The sequence below is a fragment of the Lithobates pipiens genome, unplaced genomic scaffold (assembly GCF_037356315.1).
Source record: "Lithobates pipiens isolate NorthernLeopardFrog02 unplaced genomic scaffold, aLitPip1_a1.2 Scaffold_1, whole genome shotgun sequence".
NCBI lineage: Eukaryota > Metazoa > Chordata > Amphibia > Anura > Ranidae > Lithobates > Lithobates pipiens.
This window is the reverse complement of record NW_027507685.1, coordinates 236179700-236203753: the sequence shown is the minus strand read 5'-3', so window position 1 is coordinate 236203753 and position 24054 is coordinate 236179700. Positions and strand designations below refer to the sequence as shown.

General features: G+C 45.8%; 1 protein-coding gene across 15 annotated transcripts in view; it reads right to left on the bottom strand.

Annotated features, from left to right (window-relative positions):
* Positions 1–24054, bottom strand: part of SYNGAP1 (synaptic Ras GTPase activating protein 1) — a 562775-nt gene that overhangs the window by 231134 nt on the left and 307587 nt on the right. For all 15 annotated transcript variants that reach the window (XM_077484719.1, XM_077484711.1, XM_077484717.1 and 12 more), the window contains 2 exons: positions 6886–7007; positions 221–374 (listed from right to left, as the gene is read on the bottom strand). In XM_077484719.1, the coding sequence (XP_077340845.1) occupies positions 221–374; positions 6886–7007 (276 nt within the window). The remainder of the gene's footprint in view (positions 1–220; positions 375–6885; positions 7008–24054) is intronic.

Below are 24054 nucleotides of genomic sequence, written 5' to 3'. Positions count from 1 at the left end.
CACTTCACATTGAGATATTGGGACACAGCACAGGACTAAAACCTCAAGGGACGAGGGAATTCAAACCAGGATAGTTGGCAAGTATGAGGCAGCTGCTTTGGGCCCCACAACAATGACAGGGCCCAGGGCAGCTTCCCCTTTTGCCCTGCCTTAGAAACAGCCCTGAACTTTGGAAGCTCAAAAGGTAAAGCCGGAGTTCAGCTTTAAACAAGAACATCACCTCAAAACAAAACTCCTGTCCCAAGATACTGCTGTGCACGGGTTTCACCACCGAATCTTCATCCAGATTCAGATCCAAGGCTTCCGCAGCGCTGCTCGGACTCAGCAAAGACTCATGGGAGTGCGATTCCTTGAATGCCTGCATGAGGCGAGCCCTGGAGGAGAGAAGGGACAAGACAGACACATTGGTGAAAGTCCTTTGATGCCATACAATACCTGTATAAATAGAACTGCAATCTGCACCCTGGTGAATGGGAAACACCCAAAAAAGAATACAAGTGTTCCGATTTCCTTCCTGACACTTTTGTTTTTTAGGCCTGTGTGTTTATATAGCTATTTTCCTATATGTCCTATATGTAAAAGAGAAAATTGAAGGATAGGAAAATGGACTTTAAAGGCACGTATAGAAAAAAAATTCAATATGTGCCTTTAAAGTCCATTTTTCCTATCCTTCAATCTTCTCAATTTTTTAGGATGTGGCACTTGTCTACTTGGGGTGTTTGATTGCTACCCCCGGGCAAAGCAATCAATTCTTCTCTATATGTAAAAGAGAAAACTCGAGCCGGGGTGGCATCTATACTGGAATTGTATTACAGGTGACTATTATACCGTAAGTTTAATTGGCCACTAAAGTCCTCATATGAGGCCAGGACAGTTTGAAAGGCATTAAACAAATTGTAAACTTGACATGTGATTCAGCATTTTGCCTTTTCCATCAATTGCCATGCATCAATGCCACTTGACATTTTATATCATCCTTGACTATGAAAATAAAAAATTTACAATTTATAAATTACTATGCCTGTAATCACGTCCGCCGATAAGGGGGTAGCAATGGGCTCCTGTGTGGGGCCTAATCACTCCAACAGCGGCTTTATGGTGCAGGCATTTCCAAAAGCTGCTGCTCACAGCTCACTGCCCCCTCCCAGTTTCTCCACCTCCCCCTCCTGCTGGCTGTCAGCTGCTGCAAAAAAAAAAAACACAACACAGAGGGATTGGTTACAGGGATCGCCCACCACCGCTCTGGTCACCCCCCTCCCCTGTCCATGATCCTCTTCCCCCGCGGCTCTGATCAGTCCTGTGTCTATTCATAACTGAAGCATAGCAAACTGTGTGTACTGTGCTTCAGTTTGCGAATGAACAGGAAGCCTCTGTACAAGGGTTTCCTGTTCATTCATTCTGCAGTACAGCCGAGAGTGCAAAAAAAGGATTGGAGATCTGTGTTTCGTTGATCCAAAAATAAAACATCAGGGGTATGTTTAGACCCCTGATATTCCAACAAAGCTCCCCCCCCCTTCCCATAAGGCTGATAAATAAAATGTCAAAAATAATTTTAAAAAAATTGTAAAAAAAAATATTTAAAATAAAGAATTCATGTTTTTTTCACACAGATACTCTGGCTGCATGAATGAGTGGTTGTTCATGTGGCTGGTGCCATATTCAGGGACATACACCGGCATCCGGGGGGGGGGGGGTTGTTGGGGGGGCTGTTGGGTAGGCTGAATGGGACCCAATGATTTCTAAGAGCAGTCCTGGCTGTAATGACAATTTTTAGCATATTAATTGCTTTTTTTTTTAATGTTACAGGCCTTTATTCATATTTTACTCCACATTTATATGCAAAACAAGCTGTCACGCAAAAGTGACAATTACCATTGGGATAAACCACATAGCGCTGCCAGGGGTGATTACAGCAGTCAGATTTTATTCATATGGTTTATTTCTTTTTATTTCCAAAATAATAAAAAAAAAAAATGGTTGCTGTAAATGCTTTGAGCTTAATTTCGAGTACAAGAAAAAAGAAAAAAAAAATACCCTTGCAGTGCCCCTCCCTACCCCTCCACACACACTGCAAGGGTTAAATGTGTATTTTTGCTTATGTGCAAGGAAATAAAGAGTAATACTTGTCTTTATTTCTCATTCCGGCAGGTTCCCTCAATCTGTGCAACCAATCCCTGCAGCCTCTTGCCTAAGATGCTCCAGCCATGGTCACCCACACATACAATGCAGGACTAAAAACCATTATATAGTGCATGATGACAAAGAGATTGGTGGAGCCTACCGGAGTTAGGGGTAATGTAAGTAATAGAACCTATAACCCCCTACAACCTCTGTCCCCTATTGCAGCATACCGAGCTAGGGTTAATGTAAGTAATACAACCTCTACCCCTTATTGGAGCATACAGGAGTGAGGGGTAAGATAAGTAATACAACCTCTACCCCTAAAACCTCTACCCCCTATTGGAGCATACAGGAGTGAGGGGTAAGATAAGTAATACAACCTCTACTCCTAAAACCTCTACCCCCTATTGGAGCATACCAGAGCAAGGGGTAAGGTAAGTAATAAAAAAGTCTAGCCCTTATTGGAGCATACCAGATCAAGGGGTAAGGTAAGTAATAGAACTTTTACCCCTTATTGGAGCATACCAGATCAAGGGGTAAGGTAAGTAATACAGCCTCTACCCCATAAAACCTCTGCCCCATATCGGAGTGAGGGGAAAGGTAAGAAATACAACCTCTACCCCCGATCGGAGTAAGGGGTAAGATAAGTAATACAACCTCTACCCCGTACAACCTCTGCTCCATATCAGAGTAAGGGGAAAGGTAAGAAATACAACCTCTGCTCCCTATCGGAGCATACAGGAGTGAGGGGTAAGGTAAGTAATACAAACTATACCCCCTACAACCTCTGTCCCATAACGGAGTGAGGAGAAAGGTAAGAAATACAACCTCTACCCCCAATCAGAGTGAGGGGTATGGTAAGTAATACAACCTCTACCCCCCACAACCGCTGCCCCCTATTGGAGCCTACCGGAGCAAGGGGTAAGGTAAGTAATACAACATCTACCACCTAAAATCTCTACCCCCTATTGAAACTTCCCGGAGCAAGGGATAAGGTAAGTAATACAACCTCTACCCCCTACAACCTCTGCACCATATCAGAGTGAGGGGTAAGGTAGTAATACAATCTCTACTCCCTACAACTTCTGCCCCCTATCGGAGCATACTGGAGCAAGGGGTAAGGTAAGTAATACAACCTCTACTCCCTACAACCTCTGCCCCCTATAGGAGCATACTGAAGCAAGGGGTAAGGTAAGTAATACAACCTCTACCCCTATCGGAGTGATGGGTAAGGTAAGTAATACAACCTCTACCCCCTATAACCTCTACCCTATATCGGAGTTAGGGATAAGGTACATAATACAAAGTGAAGAAAAATAATAAAATACCGCACTGTCAAAGAAGCCGTTAGCACCGCAAAGTGACAATTGCAAATAAAGTAGATTAAAGAATAAAGGTGCAGCACTAATAAACTGGGGGAATTCCCCATGACGGAGCCTCACAATATGTGGTCGGAAGTAAGGTCTACAAGCCTGTGTAGGGTGGCCAAGGAACAATACCAGGACGGGGGTTCCTGATACCCACTGCACTTTCAGAAAAGCAAGTTTAAAGCTGAGGCATCTCTGAGGTTATTCGGATACTAGAAGCTGGAGCCGTCACGGACTAATTTTTACTGGCTCCACACAGAGTCAGTACAGTGGTGTAATGGATAGGACTTTCACTTAGCAGCAAAAAGGGTCCCTGGTTTGAATCCCGACCGAAACACCATCTGCCTGGAGTTTGCATGTTCTCCCTGTGCCTGTCTGGGTGTCCTCCGGGTACTTCGGTAGGTAAAAATGGATCCTGTCTCAACTGGTCCTAGTATATGAATGTGAGTTGGGGACCTTAGGTTGTAAGCTCCTTGAGGAATGTACAATGTATATGTAAAGCGCTGCGTAAATTGATGGCGCTATATAAGTACCTGAAATAAATAAAATAAAATGTGGCTGTTTAGAGGGGTGGTGTGTCCTTTCCCTAGGGAAACATGACAAGCTGAGGCTTTCATTCACCTGCTGTGTGCTGGATGTGGGGGGTGGGCCAACCTCCTGGGATTGTCTGGTGTCTGCATAGACCAGGGGTCTCCAAACTTTATAAACAAAGGGCCAGTTTACTGTCCTTCAGATTTTAGGAGGGCCGGATTGTGTCCAGTGGGAGTAGAAAAGGTCCCAAGTCAGCGGAAAAAATAATGCCCCATTGTTTCAGTGAAGGCAATTGCGTCCCACTATTGGTGTAAGTGTGAGAAATTGTTCCCCATCGTTGATGTCATTGTGCCCCATCATTGAGAGGAATTGGGCCCCATCATTGATGTCATTGGGCCCTATCATTGAGAGGAATTGGGCCCCATCATTGATGTCATTGGGCCCTATCATTGAGAGGAATTGGGCCCCATCATTGATGTCATTGCGCCCTATCATTGAGAGGAATTGGGCCCCATCATTGATGTCATTGGGCCCTATCATTGAGAGGAATTGGGCCCCATCATTGATGTCATTGCGCCCTATCATTGAGAGGAATTGGGCCCCATCATTGATGTCATTGGGCCCTATCATTGAGAGGAATTGGGCCCCATCATTGATGTCATTGGGCCCTATCATTGAGAGGAATTGGGCCCCATCATTGATGTCATTGGGCCCTATCATTGAGAGGAATTGGGCCCCATCATCGATGTCATTGGGCCCTATCATTGAGAGGAATTGGGCCCCATCATTGATGTCATTGGGCCCCATCATTGAGAGGAATTGGGCCCCATCATTGATGTCATTGGGCCCCATTATTGATGTCATTGGGCCCTATCATTGAGAGGAATTGGGCCCCATCATTGAGAGGAATTGGGCCCCATCATTGATGTCATTGGGCCCCATCATTGATGTCATTGGGCCCTATCATTGAGAGGAATTGGGCCCCATCATTGAGAGGAATTGGGCCCTATCATTGATATCATTATTTGAGTCATTAAGAAGAATTGTGCCCCCCCCCCCATTGTTGGTGTCAGTGGGAGGAACTATGCCCCATTGTTGGCATACCTTCCAACATTTTGAGATGGGAATGAAGGACACCTACTACCAAATGTATGTAGGCATAGGACACGCCTCCTGCCACACCCCCTTAAAGGAGAATTAACCAAAAAAAAAAAGGTTAATTAAATCCACAGGGGCTTTTTTTACCACTTCTATTCCTTTATATTGGCTTTTAAAATGTACAATGCAGCAAATTAGAATTTGGATGAAAGGTTTAGCACTGAGAAACACTTTTCGAAAGATAAAAAGTGCATTTTATATACAACTATAGAGATCAGACAAAAATGAGGGACAAATGAGGAGGAATGAGGCACAGAGGGACATTGCTCCAAATCAGGGACAGTCCCTCCAAATCAGGGACAGTTGGGAGCGATGATTGTTGGCATCAGTGGATGAAATAGTGCCCCAAGGGCTGTATAAAAGCAAGCAAAGGGCTGCATCTGGGCCCCGGGCCGCAGTTTGGAGACCCCTGGCATAGACTTTCAGACGTGCCTCATGAAGATAGCAGAGGGAAGAAAGTGCAGATAGGAACCACACACTTAAGGAAAATCCACTTTGCACTGAAAGTGCACTTGGAAATGCAGTCATTCTACATCTAAGGGGTAGATCTGAAATGAGGGGAAGCTCTGCTGATTTTATCATCCAATCATGTGCAAGCCAAAATGTTGTTTTTTATTTTCCTTGCATGTCCCCCTCGGATCCACAGCGACTGTACTTCCAAGTGCACTTTCAGTGAAAAGTGGATTTTCCTTTAGTAAATAACCCTCTATGTGCTTTGGATTGAGGTTAGTACACACTATAGAATCATATGCTTTGTTTTTCATTTTAAAGGTTTACAATCAGTTAAGTAGCTAATTTGCTCTTCCTCTATTGTCTGATATAGACATGTCTATATACAGGGCCGTCTTTAATATTGATTGGACCCTGGGCAAAAATTTTCTTAGGGCCCCCCTCACCCCATGCAATTTCACTCTCCACCTTCTCCGAGACATACAATAAATAGCAGATAGACTTAAAAAAACTTTAAAAAAAGTTTACTGTATCAGATCAGGCAGCGATTGGTTGCCAGAGGTTACAGCATATTGCTTACTGACTGGTTGCTAGAGGTTACAGCACTCCTTAAGGCTCACTGATTCGTTGCTAGAGGTTACAGCACATGATTTCTGCTTGTTGATTGGCTGCTAGAGATTACTGTACAGTAATACTGCTCACTGGTTGCTATAGGTTACAGCACATCATGTCCTCACTGCAGGGGGGCATGATATACATATGAATGCTGCCTTTATTTACATATCAATGTCGTTGGCCTCAACTATTTATATATGCATGGCACTGCTATTTACATATGAATGCCGGTTATTTACATGTAAGCACAGGGTCTGCAGGTGAGTCATCTATACACAACAATAGGGCAGAGCTGGGCAGCATTAGTAGCAGCACTTCACACTGAGATATCAGGACACAGCACAGGACTAAAACTTCAAGGGACAAGGGAATTTAAACTGGGATAGTTGGCATGTATGAGGCAGCTTCTTTGGGCCCCACAACAATGACAGGGCCCAGGGCAGCTGCCCCTTTTGCCCTGCCTTAAAGACGGCCCTGTCTATATACAGTATATTAAAGTGACAAAAATGAAGACCAGTCAGCACATAGAAATGTGGAAGTTACATCAATTATTTTAGGATAAATGCTGTAATGATAACTCCAGATATTCACTCTCTGCAGAAGTAGACTTTCCCTTTAAGTTATGGGAGGTCGGAGTCCTCACCTGTCATGGTCAGCACTCCGGAAACGAGGGAGGATCTGCCGAAAGCTGCTGGTCCGATCTAGCTTGGGTTGACTCTTTGTCCTCTTTATAGAGCTCTTCAAGCGACGACTCAGGAAACCTTGCTAAAAGTCCAAAGAAAGAAGAGCCGTGAGTATTGTGAATGACAGAAATATAGAAAGGGACAATACACTACAAATAGAAATTAGACACAAAGAAAACCTTATTCCAAGGACTACCTTCATTTATGTACAATTTCAGAGCCACTTAGTACTATATACATTATATTACCAAAAGTATTGGGACACCTGCCTTTACACACACATGAGTTTTAAAGCGGGAGTTTGGCGTTTTTTTTTTTTTTTTTTATTAAAGTCAGCGGCTACAAATACTGCAGCTGCTGACTTTTAAAATAAGGACACTTACCCGCCCAGCGCGCCCGCGATGTCGGCACCCGAAGCCGATCTCTCGATCGTCTGTCGGGTCCTGCCGCCTCCATCTTGAGTATGGGAATCAGGAAGTGGAGCCTTGCGGCTTCACTTCCCGGTTCCCTACTGCGCATGCGCGAATCGCGCTGCGCAATAAGGATGGTCCCCGCTGTCCCTGGGATCCGTGTGTTTCCCAGCAGACAGCGGGGGACCCGCAGAAAGTGGCGTAAATATCCGCAGATTCTGCGGATATCTACGCCGTAAGTGGGTGCAAACACCTGTACTATACAGGTATCTGCACCCCCCTCCCCCCTGAAAGGTGCCAATTGTGGCGCCGGGGGGGGGGGAGGGTTCCGATGAGCGGAGGTTCCACTTTAGGGTGGAGCCCCGCTTTAATGGCATCCCAGTCTTAGTCCGTAGGGTTCAATATTGAGTTGGCTCTGCCCTTTGCAGCTATAACAGCTTCAACTCTTCTGGGAAGGCCGTCCACAAGGTTTAGGAGATGTGTCTATGGGAATGTTTCACCATTCTTCCAGAAGCACATTTCTGAGTTCAGGCACTTATGTTGGACAAGAAGGCCTGGCTCGAAGTCTCCGCTCAAATTCATCCCAAAGGTGTTTGGTCAGGACTCTCGGCAGGCCAGTCAAGTTCCTCCACCCCAAACTTGCTCATCCATGTCTTTATGAACCTTCCTTTGTGCACTGGTCCAAATCATTTGGTGGAGGGGGGGGGGGATTATGGTGTGGGGTTGTTTTTCAGGTGTTGGGCTTCGCCCCTTAGTTCCAACAAAGGGAGCTTCTGAGGCGCCACATACCAAGACATTTTGGACAATTGATCCCAACTTTGTGGGGACAGTTTGGAGATGGCCCCTTCCCGTTCCAACATGAATACGCACCAGTGCACAAAGCAAGGTCCATAAAGAGATGGATGAGCAAGTTTGGGGTGGAGGAACTTGGCTGGCCTCAATCAGATAGAACACCTTTGGGATAAATTACAGCGGAGACTGAAAGCCAGGCCTTCTCGTCCAACATCAGTGTCTGACCTCACGAATGCACTTCTAGAGGGCGCCGGCAAAGTGCTGTACATAACTGCCTGAAAACATTACAGCTCCCTGCCTCAGTACTCCTCTTAAGAGCCCTCAGCCCCGATGCAAGCTATAGACTGGCTCTTATGGGGAATTATGCAAATACCTTGATGACTTTGTCTGGGCTTCAAGCAGCCAGTAGATGATTTGATTCTCATTCCTTCCACCATGGGTGGAAACAGTGGCGGCCCGTCTATTAGGGGCACACGGGCGATACCCAACCCCCCCATCCATGCATTCAGCCCCCTGATCTGCATACAGGGCGCTGGACCATGGATTCCAATTGGGGGGGGGGGGGTTTAAGTACGTGATTAGAGCCAGAGGTTTTAATAGGCTTTAAAAAAGGGTGGGCTCCGGGCACAGAGTACTGCGCCCAAAGTCCACTCAGTTGTGTTACGATGGCAAATTAATATTTTCTATTTTCACACTAAAACTCCTCCCCGCCAATCAGGAAGCGGGTCGTGAGACCTGTTTCCCGATTGTCCAAAACATCACGCGATCCTATTGGACGCCTAGTGCTTAGGAGGAAGAGAGTGAAGACGCATGGCAGAAGCTGCTGGAGGAGCGGACGCCACCGGAGCCGCTGCCCGCACCTCGCCACCTGCCACCTAGAATGGGTCCACCCACTGTGCTAAAGGGGACAGCGGAGCCGCTACCCACACCTCGCAACCGTCACCTAGATGGGGCCCACCCACCGTGCTAGAGGAGGCACTGGAGCAGCTGCCCACACCCCGCCCCCTAGATGGGGTAAGGAGTGACCGACAGACAGCGGGGATGTTTCGCTAGTGCCGTGCCGCCGGGGGGGGGGGGGGTCTTAGTCCTGCGCTGCTGGCCACCCCCCCCAAAAAAAAAAAACACCAGCCGCCAGCCATCCTGGCAGGCAGAACACAATGATGGCTGCTAGTTGCTATATAACTGCCAGCAGTAATCAAATGTAAAAAATACAACATGCTTGTTACACCCAAGTTGATTGATGGATCGATTTGGGTACCATCAGCCTGCCCATACAGGGGTTGAATCTCTGCCAGTCCCTGCTGAACCAAACAAATTTCGATCCATGTTTGGCCAGCTTTACTTTTTTACAGTAAGTGGAAATAAATCGAAGTGTTTTTGGGAAAAAATTATTTTTATATTTTCAAAACTGATGTGTGTCAGTAGATAGCTTAGGAGATTTAGGGTGAATTTGTTACCTTTTCTCACATCCATGTGAAAATATAAAATTTCACACATAAATGTCACATAGATTTGAAATTGACATATTTTCATATAAAATAAATATTTCAGTATTAATCGCCTGTATTTCCTATAAATCTGTAGTATGCCTTATTTCTCTCTCCTGATTTTTTCAATAGAGACCTCATAGAACTCTCCGGGCAGAAGTCAGGGATAATTTAAAGTAGTGCTAATTGGTTTGATATACTCATTGATGTTTACATACTGTACATTCCATGTGGCAGGAGGTTTACGGACACTTGACATTAACTGGGCTTTGCCAAAGTGGCGTTTTCCGACTGTGCTAAGCTTTGGCATAATGGCATTTTCTTCCAATGTTAAGCTCTAACATAGTGGCATTTTCTGACAGTGCTAAGCTCTGCCACAGTGGTGTTTCCTGACCATGCTAATCTCTGCCATACTGGCATTTCCTGACCATGCTAAGCTCTGCCATACTGGCATTTCCTAACAGTGCTAAGTTCTCATCTGGCTCTGCCATAGTGGTATTCCCTGACAGTGCTAAGCTCTGCCATAGTAGCGTTTGCTTGCAGTGCTAAGCTCTGCCATAGTGGTGTTTTCCAAGAGTGCTACTCTCTGCCAAAGTGGCATTTCCTGACAGTGATAAACTCTGCCATAGTGGTATTCCTTGACAGTACTAAGCTCTGCCATACTGGCGTTTCCTGACAGTACTAGGCTCTGACCTCTGACAGAGGTGTTTCCTGACAGTGCTAAGCTCTGCCATACTGGCATTTTTTGACAGTGCTAAGCTCTGCCATACTGGCGGTTTCTGACAGTGCTAAGCTCTGCCATAGTGGTATTTCCTGACAGTGCTAAGCTCTGCCATACTGGCGGTTTCTGACAGTGCTAAGCTCTGCCATAGTGGTATTTCCTGACAGTGCTAAGCTCTGCCATACTGGCGGTTTCTGACAGTGCTAAGCTCTGACCTCTGACATAGAGGAGTCTCCTTACATTGCTAATCTCTGTATTAGTGGGTATTCCTGACAGTGCTAAGCTCTGCCACAGTGGCACTTACTGACAATGTTAAGCTCCAACATTTTCCAAAAGTGCTGAGCTATCAAATAGTGGCATTGACTTTTTTTTGTACGCTTTTATTGTAATAAATGGAAAAATACAGAAAGAAATACTGAATGTGGTATCTCCTTTTGTAAATTAACCAATGTGATATTTCTAAGCAATTGATGAAAATAACACACAGTGACGTAATGCATGCAGTACATTTTGTGAATTGACCCGTCAGTACTAAGCTCTGGTCAGAGGCCCATACCCATACATCTGGTACCCATTCTGTTTTATAGCTCAGCATACCCGGATCAGCATAAGGTGAACCAGTCACCATTGTCCTGTCCCCCCAAAACTAATAATTCAGTTTTGTATAACAGCAAACAAGTTTAATCCTTTCTGGCATCGGATCTCTCAGAGGAGCCATTGGTGAGATATTCCAACCAGAATTCCCAGTGTATCCCAACAGCAGCAGCTATTGCAAAACCACACAATGCCATCATTCTCCCCGAGGGATTCTCAAAGCAAAGAATAGATACATAACTAGAAAGCCCAGTTGATAGAGGGCAATACAACCAAAATGTAAAACTTTATGGTGGAATTGTCCATTTAAGATACCTATGATAACAAGCACCCTACTTATACCTTTCATTCTTGTAAAACACCGTCTGTGCTATATGCAAGCCACAAGCATTGGCACACCCACCACATCTCACAATTAAGACAATACACCTTCCTATATTTCACATTGATATGTGCAGGTAAGAGATCTGGGCTGGCAATCTGTAGGTTGTCTACTGCTCTCAACTTCTACTGACACCCCAGATTGGATTCCCAAATCACACACTGGATTAGGAGCTATGGGTTACACATAAGGTATTTTGACAAGAATGAATGACATATCCTGACAGTGCTAAGCTTTGACATAGTGGCGTTTTCTGACAGTGCTAAGCTTTGACATAGTGGCGTTTTCTGACAGTGCTAAGCTTTGATATAGTGGCGTTTTCTGACAGTGCTAAGCTTTGACATAGTGGTGTTTTCTGACAGCGCTAAGCTTTGATATAGTGGTGTTTTCTGACAGTGCTAAGCTTTGATATAGTGGCGTTTTCTGACAGTGCTAAGCTTTGACATAGTGGCGTTTTCTGACAGTGCTAAGCTTTGATATAGTGGTGTTTTCTGACAGTGCTAAGCTTTGATATAGTGGCGTTTTCTGACAGTGCTAAGCTTTGATATAGTGGCGTTTTCTGACAGTGCTAAGCTTTGACATAGTGGTGTTTTCTGACAGCGCTAAGCTTTGATATAGTGGTGTTTTCTGACAGTGCTAAGCTTTGATATAGTGGCGTTTTCTGACAGTGCTAAGCTTTGACATAGTGGCGTTTTCTGACAGTGCTAAGCTTTGATATAGTGGCGTTTTCTGACAGTGCTAAGCTTTGACATAGTGGTGTTTTCTGACAGTGCTAAGCTTTGATATAGTGGTGTTTTCTGACAGTGCTAAGCTTTGACATAGTGGCGTTTTCTGACAGTGCTAAGCTTTGATATAGTGGTGTTTTCTGACAGCGCTAAGCTTTGATATAGTGGTGTTTTCTGACAGTGCTAAGCTTTGACATAGTGGCGTTTTCTGACAGTGCTAAGCTTTGATATAGTGGTGTTTTCTGACAGTGCTAAGCTTTGACATAGTGGTGTTTTCTGACAGTGCTAAGCTTTGACATAGTGGCGTTTTCTGACAGTGCTAAGCTTTGATATAGTGGTGTTTTCTGACAGTGCTAAGCTTTGACATAGTGGTGTTTTCTGACAGTGCTAAGCTTTGATATAGTGGTGTTTTCTGACAGCGCTAAGCTTTGATATAGTGGCGTTTTCTGACAGTGCTAAGCTTTGATATAGTGGTGTTTTCTGACAGTGCTAAGCTTTGATATAGTGGCGTTTTCTGACAGTGCTAAGCTTTGACATAGTGGTGTTTTCTGACAGCGCTAAGCTTTGATATAGTGGTGTTTTCTGACAGTGCTAAGCTTTGATATAGTGGCGTTTTCTGACAGTGCTAAGCTTTGACATAGTGGTGTTTTCTGACAGTGCTAAGCTTTGACATAGTGGCGTTTTCTGACAGTGCAAAGCTTTGACATAGTGGCGTTTCCCAACAATGCTGGATTTTAACAAAGTTGCATTTCCTGCTAGTGCTTGCCTCTGTCAAAGTGGACTTTCCCAACAGTGCTGGGCTCTGGCAAAGTGATATTTTCCAACAGTTCTGGACTCTGACAAAGACACATTTTCTGACACTGCTGGATTCTGACAAAGTGGCAACAGTGCTGGGCTCTCTGACATTGTGAGATTTCCTGCCAATGCTTGGCTTCTACATAGTGGCATTACCTGACTATGTTGGGCTATGATAAAGTGGCTTTACCTTAAAATGTTGAGCTCTGACAAAGTGGCATTTCCCAATTGTGCTGGGCTCTGGCAAAGTGATATTTTCCAACAGTTCTGGACTCTGACAAAGACACATTTTCTAAAACTGCTGGATTCTGACAAAGCGGCAACAGTGCTGGGCTCTCTGGCATTGTGAGATTTCCTGGCAATGCTGGGCTTCTACACAGTGGCATTACCTGACTATGTTGGGCTATGATAAAGTGGCTTTACCTGAAAATGTTGAGCTCTGACAAAGTGGCATTTCCCAATTGTGCTGGGCTCTGACGTATTGCAATTTCTGACAGTGCTGGGCTTTGACAAAATGGCATTTCCAGACAAAGCTTAGCTCTGACATATTTGCCTTTCCTGAGTGAGTGAGTGCTGAGTTCTGACACCAGAGGCATTTCCTGACAGTGCTGGGCTCTGACAAAGTGGCATTTCCTGACAGTGCTGGGCTCTGACAAAGTGGCATTCCCCGACAACGCTGGGCTCTGACAAAGTGGCATTTCCCGACAAAGCTGGGCTCTGACAAAGTGCCATTTCCCGACAAAGCTGGGCTCTGACAAAGTGCCATTTCCCGACAACGCTGGGCTCTGACAAAGTGCCATTTCCCGACAACGCTGGGCTCTGACAAAGTGCCATTTCCTGACAATGCTGGGCTCTGACAAAATGGCATTTCCCAACAACACTGGGCTCTGACAAAGTGGCATTTCCTGACAGTGCTTGGCTCTGACACAGTGGCATTTCCCAACAGTGCTTGGCTGTGACATATTGAAATTTCTGACAGTGCTGGGCTCTGACACAGAGGCCTTTCCTTACAGCACTGGGCACTGACATAATGGCATTTCCTGACAGTGGTGGGTTCTGACTATAGGCATGCACACAGGGTGTGCTTGGACACATCCTAATCACCCTGTGCAGTGCCAATTCTCCATGCTTTCTGGCACCCCCAGTCTCCCCCCTGCAGTGCTTCCAGCTTCCCTCTTCTCCTCTCCCACCGGCTGCTGCAGGAGATGCTTCAGGATGGAGATCAGGAGAAGGGACCAGTAAATATTTAATTTACAGGTCCCTTCCTTTTCTGAATGAACACAGTGAGTGATCTGTACCAATCTCTCCTGTGTTCAGTCTTAACTGAAGCATAGTAAACATAGTGGTGTATACAGAGCTCCAACATCGCCTAAAAGATGAGGCTGCAAGACTTTTTTGAGTGTCCTACCAGCGCAGAGCTCAAGTGTGGAAGAACTCGGGATTTCACACTGGAGTGAGAGGAGAGGCGCTTTACAGGCGCTATTTTTAGCCCTATAGCGCCTGTAAACCGCTTTAGCGTGAAAGTAGCCTAAAGGAAATTGAACAAGAAAATTGTACAATGTATGGCCAGCTATAGTTTTGCTAGTGTGCTACTTAGAATGGCCATACATTACACAATTTTCTTGTACAACTTTCCTTTAGATTTCCCAAAATCATATAATATGAGGTCACACCTAAACACTTTCAATTTGTATGCAATCCGGCGGGCCCCTGACCTACATAGTTAAAGAGGAAGTAAACCCTGATGGGTTTACTTCCTCTTTGATTCCCTGCAAAGGTAAAGCATAATGGACTACTATGCATTGCATCGCATAGTAGTCCATTATGTGTCACTTACCTGACACAGGAGCCAGCGATGTCACTGCTGTCCCCTGTAGTCCAGAGCCTCCATCTTCTTGGTGGGTTTCGCTGCTCCGGCGCTATCATTCGTCAGAGCCGCGATGACGTCACTCCCACGCATGCACACGGAAGCCGCCACTCGCAGCATATCGCCGTTACCTGCGGCACGCTCAGTGCACCTGCACACCACTGTCTACGGCGCATGCGCTGTAGAAAGCGGTGCCTGTCTTTCGGCAAATATCTCCTAAATTGTGTAGGTTTAGGAGATATTTCTTGGACCTACAGGTAAGGCCGCGTACACACGCGCGGACTGTTCGCCCAACTTTGTCCGTCCAACAGTTTCGGCAAACAGTCCGCTCAAACTTAGCATGGACGGACATGGCCACACACGACGGACGAACAGTTTGCTGAAACCGTGCGCGATGACGTGAACGGCACGTACGACGGGACGAAAAATACGACGTCCTATACACTGCATTATAGCTTTCGGCGTGAAAATCCTTTCTGAGCATGCGCGCAACTTTGTTTGACGAACAAGCCTACACACGAGCGGACTGTTCGCTGAAACAAGGTTTCAGCGGACAGTTTTTCGGAAATTCCGAAAAACCTTGTCCGTCCAACTGTCCGCTGAAACTGTCCGCTGAAAGCCCACACACGAGCGGACTGTCCGCCCAAACACTGTTCAGCGGACAAAGTTGGGCGAACAGTCCGCCCGTGTGTACGCGGCCTTAGCCTTAATCTAGGTTTACCTGTAGGTCAAAATGGTTTGTAAGGGTTTACAACCACTTTAAAGGTAAATCTAAAGAAAATTGAATGAGAAATTAGTATAATGTATGGCCAGCTTTAGCCCCTGTACACACGGTCGGTGATTTCGACAACCAAATCCGTCGGATCTTGTCTGTCGGATCTTGTCCGAAACTGTTGCATACACACGGTCGGACTAAGGCCGCGTACACACGCGGGGACTGTTCGCCCAACTTTGTCCGTCAAACAGTTTCGGCAAACAGTCCGCTCAAAATTAGCATGGACGGACATGGCCACACACGACGGACAAACAGTTTGCTGAAACCGTGCGCGATGACGTGAACGGCACGTACGACGGGACGAAAAATACGACGTTCTATACACTGCATTATAACTTTCGGCGTGAAAATCCTTTCTGAGTATGCGCGCAACTTTGTTTGACGAACAAGCCTACACACGAGCGGACTGTTCGCTGAAACAAGGTTTCAGCGGACAGTTTTTCGGAAATTCCGAAAAACCTTGTCCGTCAAACTGTCCGCTGAAACTGTCCGCTGAAAGCCCACACACGAGCGGACTGTCCGCCCAAACACTGTTCAGCGGACAAAGTTGGGCGAACAGTCCGCCCGTGTGTACGCGGCCTAAGTTGTCGAAAAATCCGATCTTTCAGAACGTGATGACGTAATTTCGTTACGATGGGACTACGTTCAGGCTAGTAGCCAATAGCTTTGATGTAGGAATTTGATCTGAGCATGCGTGACACTTGGTCCGATCAAAATTCTCTACACATGATCGGAGTATGTCCGATCGGACCAGTTGGTCGGAAAATATTTCCAACAAGTTGGAAAATTGGGTCCGACGGATATTCAGACGGAATCAGTCCGATGCATACCACACACAGTCGGATTATCCGACAACACGGTCCGATAGGACACATTCCGACGGATTCTCCGACCGTGTGTACAAGGGCTTAGAATCGTTTAAGAAGAAAGAAGACATAAATCCACTGAGCTCAGCCTTAAACCCCCCCCCCCCCGATATAGAGGAAGCCAAGAACCCTAAAAAGGCATGCCCCAAATTATGTTAAAGTTGAGGGCTACCCTAAAATAAAAAATGGCATTAAAATTCTTAAAAAATATAAAAAAATATGTTTTAAAGCGGAGGTCCACCCTAAAGTGGACCTTCCGCTCATTGGAACCCTCCCCCCCTCCGGCGCCACAATTGGCACCTTTCAGGGGGGAGGGGGGTGCAGATACCTGTACAGTACAGGTATTTGCACCCACTTCCGGGATAGCTCTCTGCGGAAAGGGGCGTAGATCTACGCCCCTTTCCGAAAGTCCCCCGCTGCCTGCTGGGAAACACACAGATCCCAGAGACAGCGGAGTCCATCCTCATTGCGCAGCGCGACTCGCGCATGCGTAGTAGGGAACCGGGAAATGAAGCCGAAAAGGCTCCACTTCCTAATTCCCATACCCAAGATGGCGGCGGCAGCACCCGAGAGACGATCGAGAGATCGGCTTCGGGTGCCGACATCGCGGGCGTGCTGGGCGGGTAAGTGTCCTTATTTTAAAAGTCAGCAGCTGCTGTATTTGTAGCTGCTGGCTTTTAAAAAAAAAAAAACGTCGGACTCCCGCTTTAACTTACCTGAAACCGCTGTTGCCAGGCTGTCTTCCTAATCTGCCTCTTCCTATTAAGCAGCGCTTCCTCCTCTTCGGCGTGCGGCCTCGTTGCCTTCTGGGACGTGTGTGTGTGTCCCAGAAAACAACGAGGCCGTTCACAAAGCGCTGCACGATTCACGCATGCGCAGTAGGAAACGGGCAGTGAAGCCGCAAGACTCCACTGCCTGTTTCTCTTCGATAAGATGGCGGCGCCGGGCAGACGATCCAATGGATGGATCGGTCTCAGGGCGGCCCGTCATCGCAGGCTCTCTGGACAGGTAAGTGTCCTTATTAAAAGTCAGCAGCTACAGTGTTTGTAGCTGCTGACTTAAAAAAAAATAAAAAATAGCGGCCGGAACACCCCTTTAAAAAGTAAAACAGCTCCCCTTTGATCCCTTGTAGTGATCAGTTCATTCCCTGGATTACTATTTTAATCAACCCTTTCGATTTTTCTGTAGCAAAGCATTACATTTTTTTTTTTTTCGTTTTCCATTTTGGATAATACACTTTTAGTCGCATGAAAAACACATGCAAAGGAGAGGAATTGCGATGTCCATGGCAACCAACCTGATGTACAATGAAAGTCAACAAGTGATTGGTTGCCATGGGGAACGCGGACGCGTTCCCCTTCTCTTAGCTCCTATACAGGCGTAGGGGGTTTGCTGTAACAGATGCACGCCATTCTCTGGAGAATCTCTAACTATAACTGGTTACATGTGGGAGAGCGGCATCCTGTCCGTGCATCTACTTAATATACCATAAATATTCATTCAGACCGTTTAAACGCGCTTGTTCATTTATTCCTTTTTTTCAAAAGTGCGCTATTTATAGAATCCCAGCTAACTATTTACGCTGCCCACACATGCCAATGGTCATTAGGCTGGGCACACTGACCGGACAATGTCCTCTGCTTGGCCATGACACATTTACAGTGGGTATAGAAAAGAATAACCCCCCTTAAAGGCTATGTAAAGGTTCTTTTAAAAAAAAAACAACAAAAAAAACATGTTATACTTACCTCCTCTGTGCAGTTGGTTTTGCACAGAGTGGCCCCGATCCTCCTCTTTTGGGGTCCCTCAGTGGCACTCCTGGCTCCCCCTCTTCTCGAGTGACCCATTGGAGAGCCGCTCTCCCGTGTCCTGCTGCTGCGTCCATTGACATGGACAGCAGGACTTGGCCCTGCCCCCCGCGTCATTGGATTTGATTGACAGCAGCGGGATCCAATGGCTGCGCTGCTATCAATCTATCCAATCAGGACCGAGACACCGGCTGGAGCTGGTGTGCTCGTCCCCGTCGCTGGAAAGACCGGGTTCAGGTAAGTAAAGGAGGAGTGGGGGGGGGGGGGGGGGGGCTCTGGGAGGGTGCTGCATCACAGAGGGTTTTTCACCTTAATGCATAAAATGTATTAAGATGAAAAACCTTGAGAGTTTTCAACCCCTTTAAAATAATCACATTTTGTTGTTTTGCAAGCTGAAATGAAGACAATCGCAGTTTTTGTTTTATACGGCTGTATTTACTCAAATTGTAACATACAAGTTAAAAATATAACACCAACATGTTAAACAAAAATCAAAAATAGAATCACTGAGTTGGAAAAAGGATCACCCCCTTGTGTCAGTATTTTGTTGAATCCCCTCTTGGTATAATTCCAGCCTTTAGGGCTTTTTCACACGGGGCGGATCAGTGATGATCAGCCCCGTGACATCCACTCCGTCGATCCCCGCTGAGCAGGAAGATGACAGGTCCGTCTCTGCACACTGCGCAGGGACAGACCTGTCAGAGCGCCGCTTTCCCATATGGGAGATCGGGTGACGACGGACCGTAGAGTCCGTGGTCACTCGATCGGTAGACGGATGGAAAAGTAGGTTTTTCCTCTGTCACACTTTTTCGGACACGTCACAGCTGACATCCGTCCCTCCATAGACCTCTATGGAGCATCCATTCAGGTCCGCCTAAAAAACTGACAGGCGGACCTGAACGGATCGGCCATGTGAAAGGGGCCTTAGTCTGTTGGGATTTGTCTCTACTAACTTTGTACATCCAGGCTTTGCAATATTTGCCGGCTCTTCTTTGCAGAACTGCTCAAGTTCAGTTCAATTTGATGGTGACCGTTTGCAGACTGCAGTTTTCAAGTCATTCCACAGATTTTCAATGGGGTTTAAGTCTGGCCTCTGACCAGGCCATGCAAGGTCATTCACTTTTTTCTCCTTCAACCAATGTGTGGTTATTTTTGCTGTGTGCTTTGGATCATTGTCATGCTGGAAGCAGTGGTGGCTGGTGCTCCGTTTCTTTTGGGGGGGGGGGGGGGCGGCAAACAACTCCCCCCCCTCCTGCCGCCAGGTCCGCACTTACCCCATCCTGGATGCAGCTTTAACAGCTTCTCCTCCTGGCCAATCCAATCTTAGGACCCGCTTCTTTTCCTGATTGGCCAGGAGGAGAAGCCGGAAGACAATAGCGAATATTGATTCACTAATGTCACTAGTGGATGGGCTCGGGGCGCAGTGCTCTGTGCCCCAGGCCCAAACTTTTTGAAGCCAATTAGAGCCTCAGGTTCTAATCATGTGCTTAAAAAAAAAGAAACTTGTAGAAATTTGTGCGTCTGGCTCCCCGCATGGAGATTAGGGATTACGTCCCTTATGGACCGCCGCTGGTTGGAAGGTAAACCTTCTTTCCATTGATAGATTTCTGGGAGAGGGCAGCAGATTTTCCTCAAGCATTTGATGGTCCCCATTGCAGGATATTACCACCCCCATGCTGTAGAAATGGTGTTATTTGGATGGTGAGCTGTATTGGATTCACTTGTAGTCTCATCTGACCATCACACCTTTTTCCATGTGGCCTCAGAATCCTCAAGGTGCGTTTTTTGCAAGGCTCAGTGGTCGCTGCGTGTGGCCTTTCTTGAGGAGCCACATTTGTGGAGAATTTGTGATATTGTTGTCACATGCACACAATGACCACTCTTTATTATAAATTCCCGTAACTGCTTCAGATTTGCTGTAGGCCTCTTGGTGGCCTCTCTGACCAGTTTCCTCCTGACTCTTTCATCCAGTTTCCAGCGACGTCCTGATCCACGGAGGGTCTGTGTTGTACCAAATACCTTCCGCTTCTCAATAATAGACCTCACTGTGCTTCTAGGCATTGATAAAGCCTTTAGACTTTTTTTGTATCCATCTCCTGTGCCTGTCCACAACTTTATCCTGGAGATCTTTTGACAGTGCATTGCCAGCCATAGTTGGTTGTTTGCTTCAGTTGCAGTAACAGGGACCGAAAAGCTCCAGGAAAGCTCTTTTTATGCTGAGCTAATCAAAATGACCACAGCTGATCATAGTTGAAAGTCAAACGACTTTGTGAGCCATTGAGAAGGTGATTAGCTACACCTGATTGAGTTTAGAAGTCATTTTTAGGAGGGGGGGGGGGGGTGATCCTTTTTCCAACTTTTTTTGGTTTTACATTTTTCTTTTTTTATGACATGTTGGTGCTATATCTAAGTAAATAGAGCTGGATAAATACAGTTAGATAAAACAAAAACAGTGTCTGTCTTCATTTCAATTTCATTTGCAGAGCAATTTTTAAATTAGGGTGATTCTTTTCTGTTTGTGTACCACTGCAGTGCAGGTGATGATTTTTTGTTATTTGAGTCTTATTGAGGGGATTTCTGTTCACTTCCTGTCCTGTACACTCAAAAGGAAGTGGGAGAAAATCTCTCCAAAGTTGGGAAACACCCTTAGACCCTTAAGCTGGCCATACACCATACAATTTTCTTATTCAATTTCCTTTAGATTTACCCTCAACTGTCTAGTACAAGGGCCTGCCTGATTACACACAAACTGAAAGTGTTCAGATATGACCTCATATTATATGGTTTTGGTAAATCTAAAGGAAATCTATAGAAGAAAATTGTATAATGTATGGTCAGCCTTACCCTTATGTTTAGCCACGTACACCAGATTTCCGCAGTAAGAATCATAGATTTTTGCAGTTGGAATGACAGGTGTATGTGAACAGCAACAGACGCTCAACCTATATGAACTAACGAAACACTGGGGTGTTATTCAGGCGCTACAGCGCTAAAAATAGCGCCTGTGTAGCGCCTGAAAAAATCCGCCCCTTTCACTCCAGTTTGAAAGCCAGAGGGCTTTCACACTGGAGCGGTGCGCTAGCAGAACGGTAAAAAAAGTCCTGCTAGCCGCATCTTTGGAGCGGTGAAGGAGCGGTGTATTCACCACTCCTACCCATTTAAATCAATGGGGCAGCGCGGCTATACCGCCGGCAAAGCGGCGCAAACCCTTTTTCGGCTGCTAGCGGAGGTTAAAACCGCCCCGCTAGTGGCTGAATACCACCGCTAAAACGACGGAAAAGTAGCGCTAAAAAATTGTGCCGCTTTACTGCCGACGCCGCTCCTGCCCCAGTGTGAAGGGGGCCTTAGGGTTGTACCAATACAGATACCGGTATCTTTATTGGTGCTGATACTAAGCATTTGCATGAGTATCGGTTGACCTGAAACCAATACTTTCAGGCTCGGTTCTTTCAGCTGTCAAAGGGATTCGCCCACTAACAGCTGAATTGTAAAAAAAAGCCGCCAATTAATGCTTGTTAAGGATCAGGGCCACCACATCCTTAACAACCGATGACTCTTTCAACTGTCAGCGGGGTTCCCCTGTTGACAGCTGAAGTGTAAAAGAAGTCCGGCAATTGGAGCTGTTAAAATAAAAAAGGGAACTGGGCAATGTTTATCAACAACATTGCTCAGCCTCTGAAACCCTAATGGCGCATACACACAACCGGACTTTCCGGCAGACTAGATCCGAAGGTCTTCCCGATGGACTTTCGGCGGAGTTCCGACTGACTTTCCGAACGAACGGACTTGCCCACGCACGAACGGACTAAGTTTGTTCGTAAGTCCGTTAATTTTTAACGTCATGACGTAAGTGGGACTAAACGAGAAAGTTAGATAGCCAGTAGCCAATAGCTTCCCTTGCGTCGTATTTGGTCCGTTGGACCAGCACACAGGTGAACGGTTTTCCCAGATTTTAGTCCGTCGGAATTGAGTCCATCGGATTGATTTGAAACATGTTCTATTTCTAGGTCCGTCAGATTGTTTTTTTTTCGAAAAACGATCGGACTAGCCCACACACGATCGGATTGTCCAACGGACGAATCCCTTCGGACCTAGTCTGCCGGAAAGTCCGGTCGTGTGTACGCGGCATAAAATAAAAAGAAACATAGTTTATTTTTGTATCTTTCTGTTTCTTCATCTACAGATCAAAAGGGATTAATATCGATCTGCAGATGAAGACAGTTTAAAAAATACATTTTTGTTGATTAAATGTTCCTCTGTTTAACCCCTTATTAAACTTTAATGTACTCTAAGCAGAATTAATTAACTCCCTATTCTCCTCCATTTAATTATTATTTTCCTGCTAATTTTGTTCACTTCTATTTTATAAACTATTAATAATTAGTAATTATTTTTATTTTTTTTGCTTTTTTTTCGTTAATATCTTTACACTTTTAACTATAATAACACTTTTTTTTACATTGAAAAAAGAGTAAATTAAAAAATATATTATATTTATTTCATTTGTAAATAACTTTTCAATGCTTTGTACCATTGCTGACAGCTGAAGTGTAAACACAACAGGTACGGTAAGTATCGGTAATTGGTATTGGCGAATACTTAAAAAAAGAAAAGTATTGGGTTAGGGATGGATGTCAAAGCCTAGGTGAAGTTTGCTGCTTCCAGGCTCGGACATATTTTTTATTTATTTAAAAAAAACGCCTGTAAAGCGCTTGAAAGAAGTCTCATCTGCAGTCCCAATGTGAAAGCCCAAGTGCTTTAAGAGCCCTTTCACAATGTTAGCGCCCGAAAAACGCTTGTAAAGCGCCGTTTAAACTAGCAGCGCTTTACCAGCGTTTTTCGAGTGTTATTGGGGCGCTCTTAACCCCTGCTAGTGGCCAAATAAAGGGTTAAAAACGCCCACAAAACGCTGATGCCAATAGCGTTTTTCAGGCGCTTTTCAGGCGTTTTACAGGCGCTTTCCATTGATTTCAATGGGAAGGGGCGCTTTAGGACCCCTTTCCCACTGGGGCGTTTTTCAAGTGCTTTAGCGTTAAAAAAAGCGCCTGTAAAGTGCTTGAAAGAAGCCTCATCTGCAGTCCCAATGTGAAAGCCCAAGTGCTTTAAGAGCCCTTTCACAATGTCAGCGCCCGAAAAACGCTCGTAAAGTGCCGCTTAAACTAGCAGCGCTTTACCAGCATTTTTCGAGCGTTATTGGGGCGCTTTTAACCCCTGCTAGTGGCCAAATAAAGGGTTAAAAGCGCCCACAATACGCTGATGCCAATAGCTTTTTTCAGGCGTTTTTCAGGCGTTTTACAGGCGCTTCCCATTGATTTCAATGGGAAGGGGCATTTTAGGAGCGTTGTATTCACCGCTCCAAAAGCGCTGCAAAGAAGCTGCTTGCAGGACTTTTTTTTTACGCTCTGCCAGCGCAGCGCCTCAGTGTGAAAGCACTCGGGCTTTTACATTGGGATTGCAGTTGCAGCTTCTTTCAGGCGCTTTTTTTTACGCTAAAACGCCTGAAATACGCCCCAGTGTGAAAGGGGTCTCATTGCTGATTCATGCCGCTGAAATCCAGTGTATGTGACTAAACAGCCATATGAAGAAGCCTTCGTTTTTACAGAAACAATGGAAGGTTTTGCCTCTATTAACTGTTCTGGTGATAACTTATCATTTTGGATTTTGCTCTCAGTTTTAGTCCTGGTCACAGGTACATTATATTACCAAAAGTATTGGGACGCCTGCCTTTACACGCACATTCTAGTCTTAGGCCGCGTACACACGCGCGGACTGTTCGCCCAACTTTGTCCGTCCAACAGTTTCGGCAAACAGTCCGCTCAAACTTAGCATGGACGGACATGGCCACACACGACGGACGAACAGTTTGCTGAAACCGTGCGCGATGACGTGAACGGCACGTACGACGGG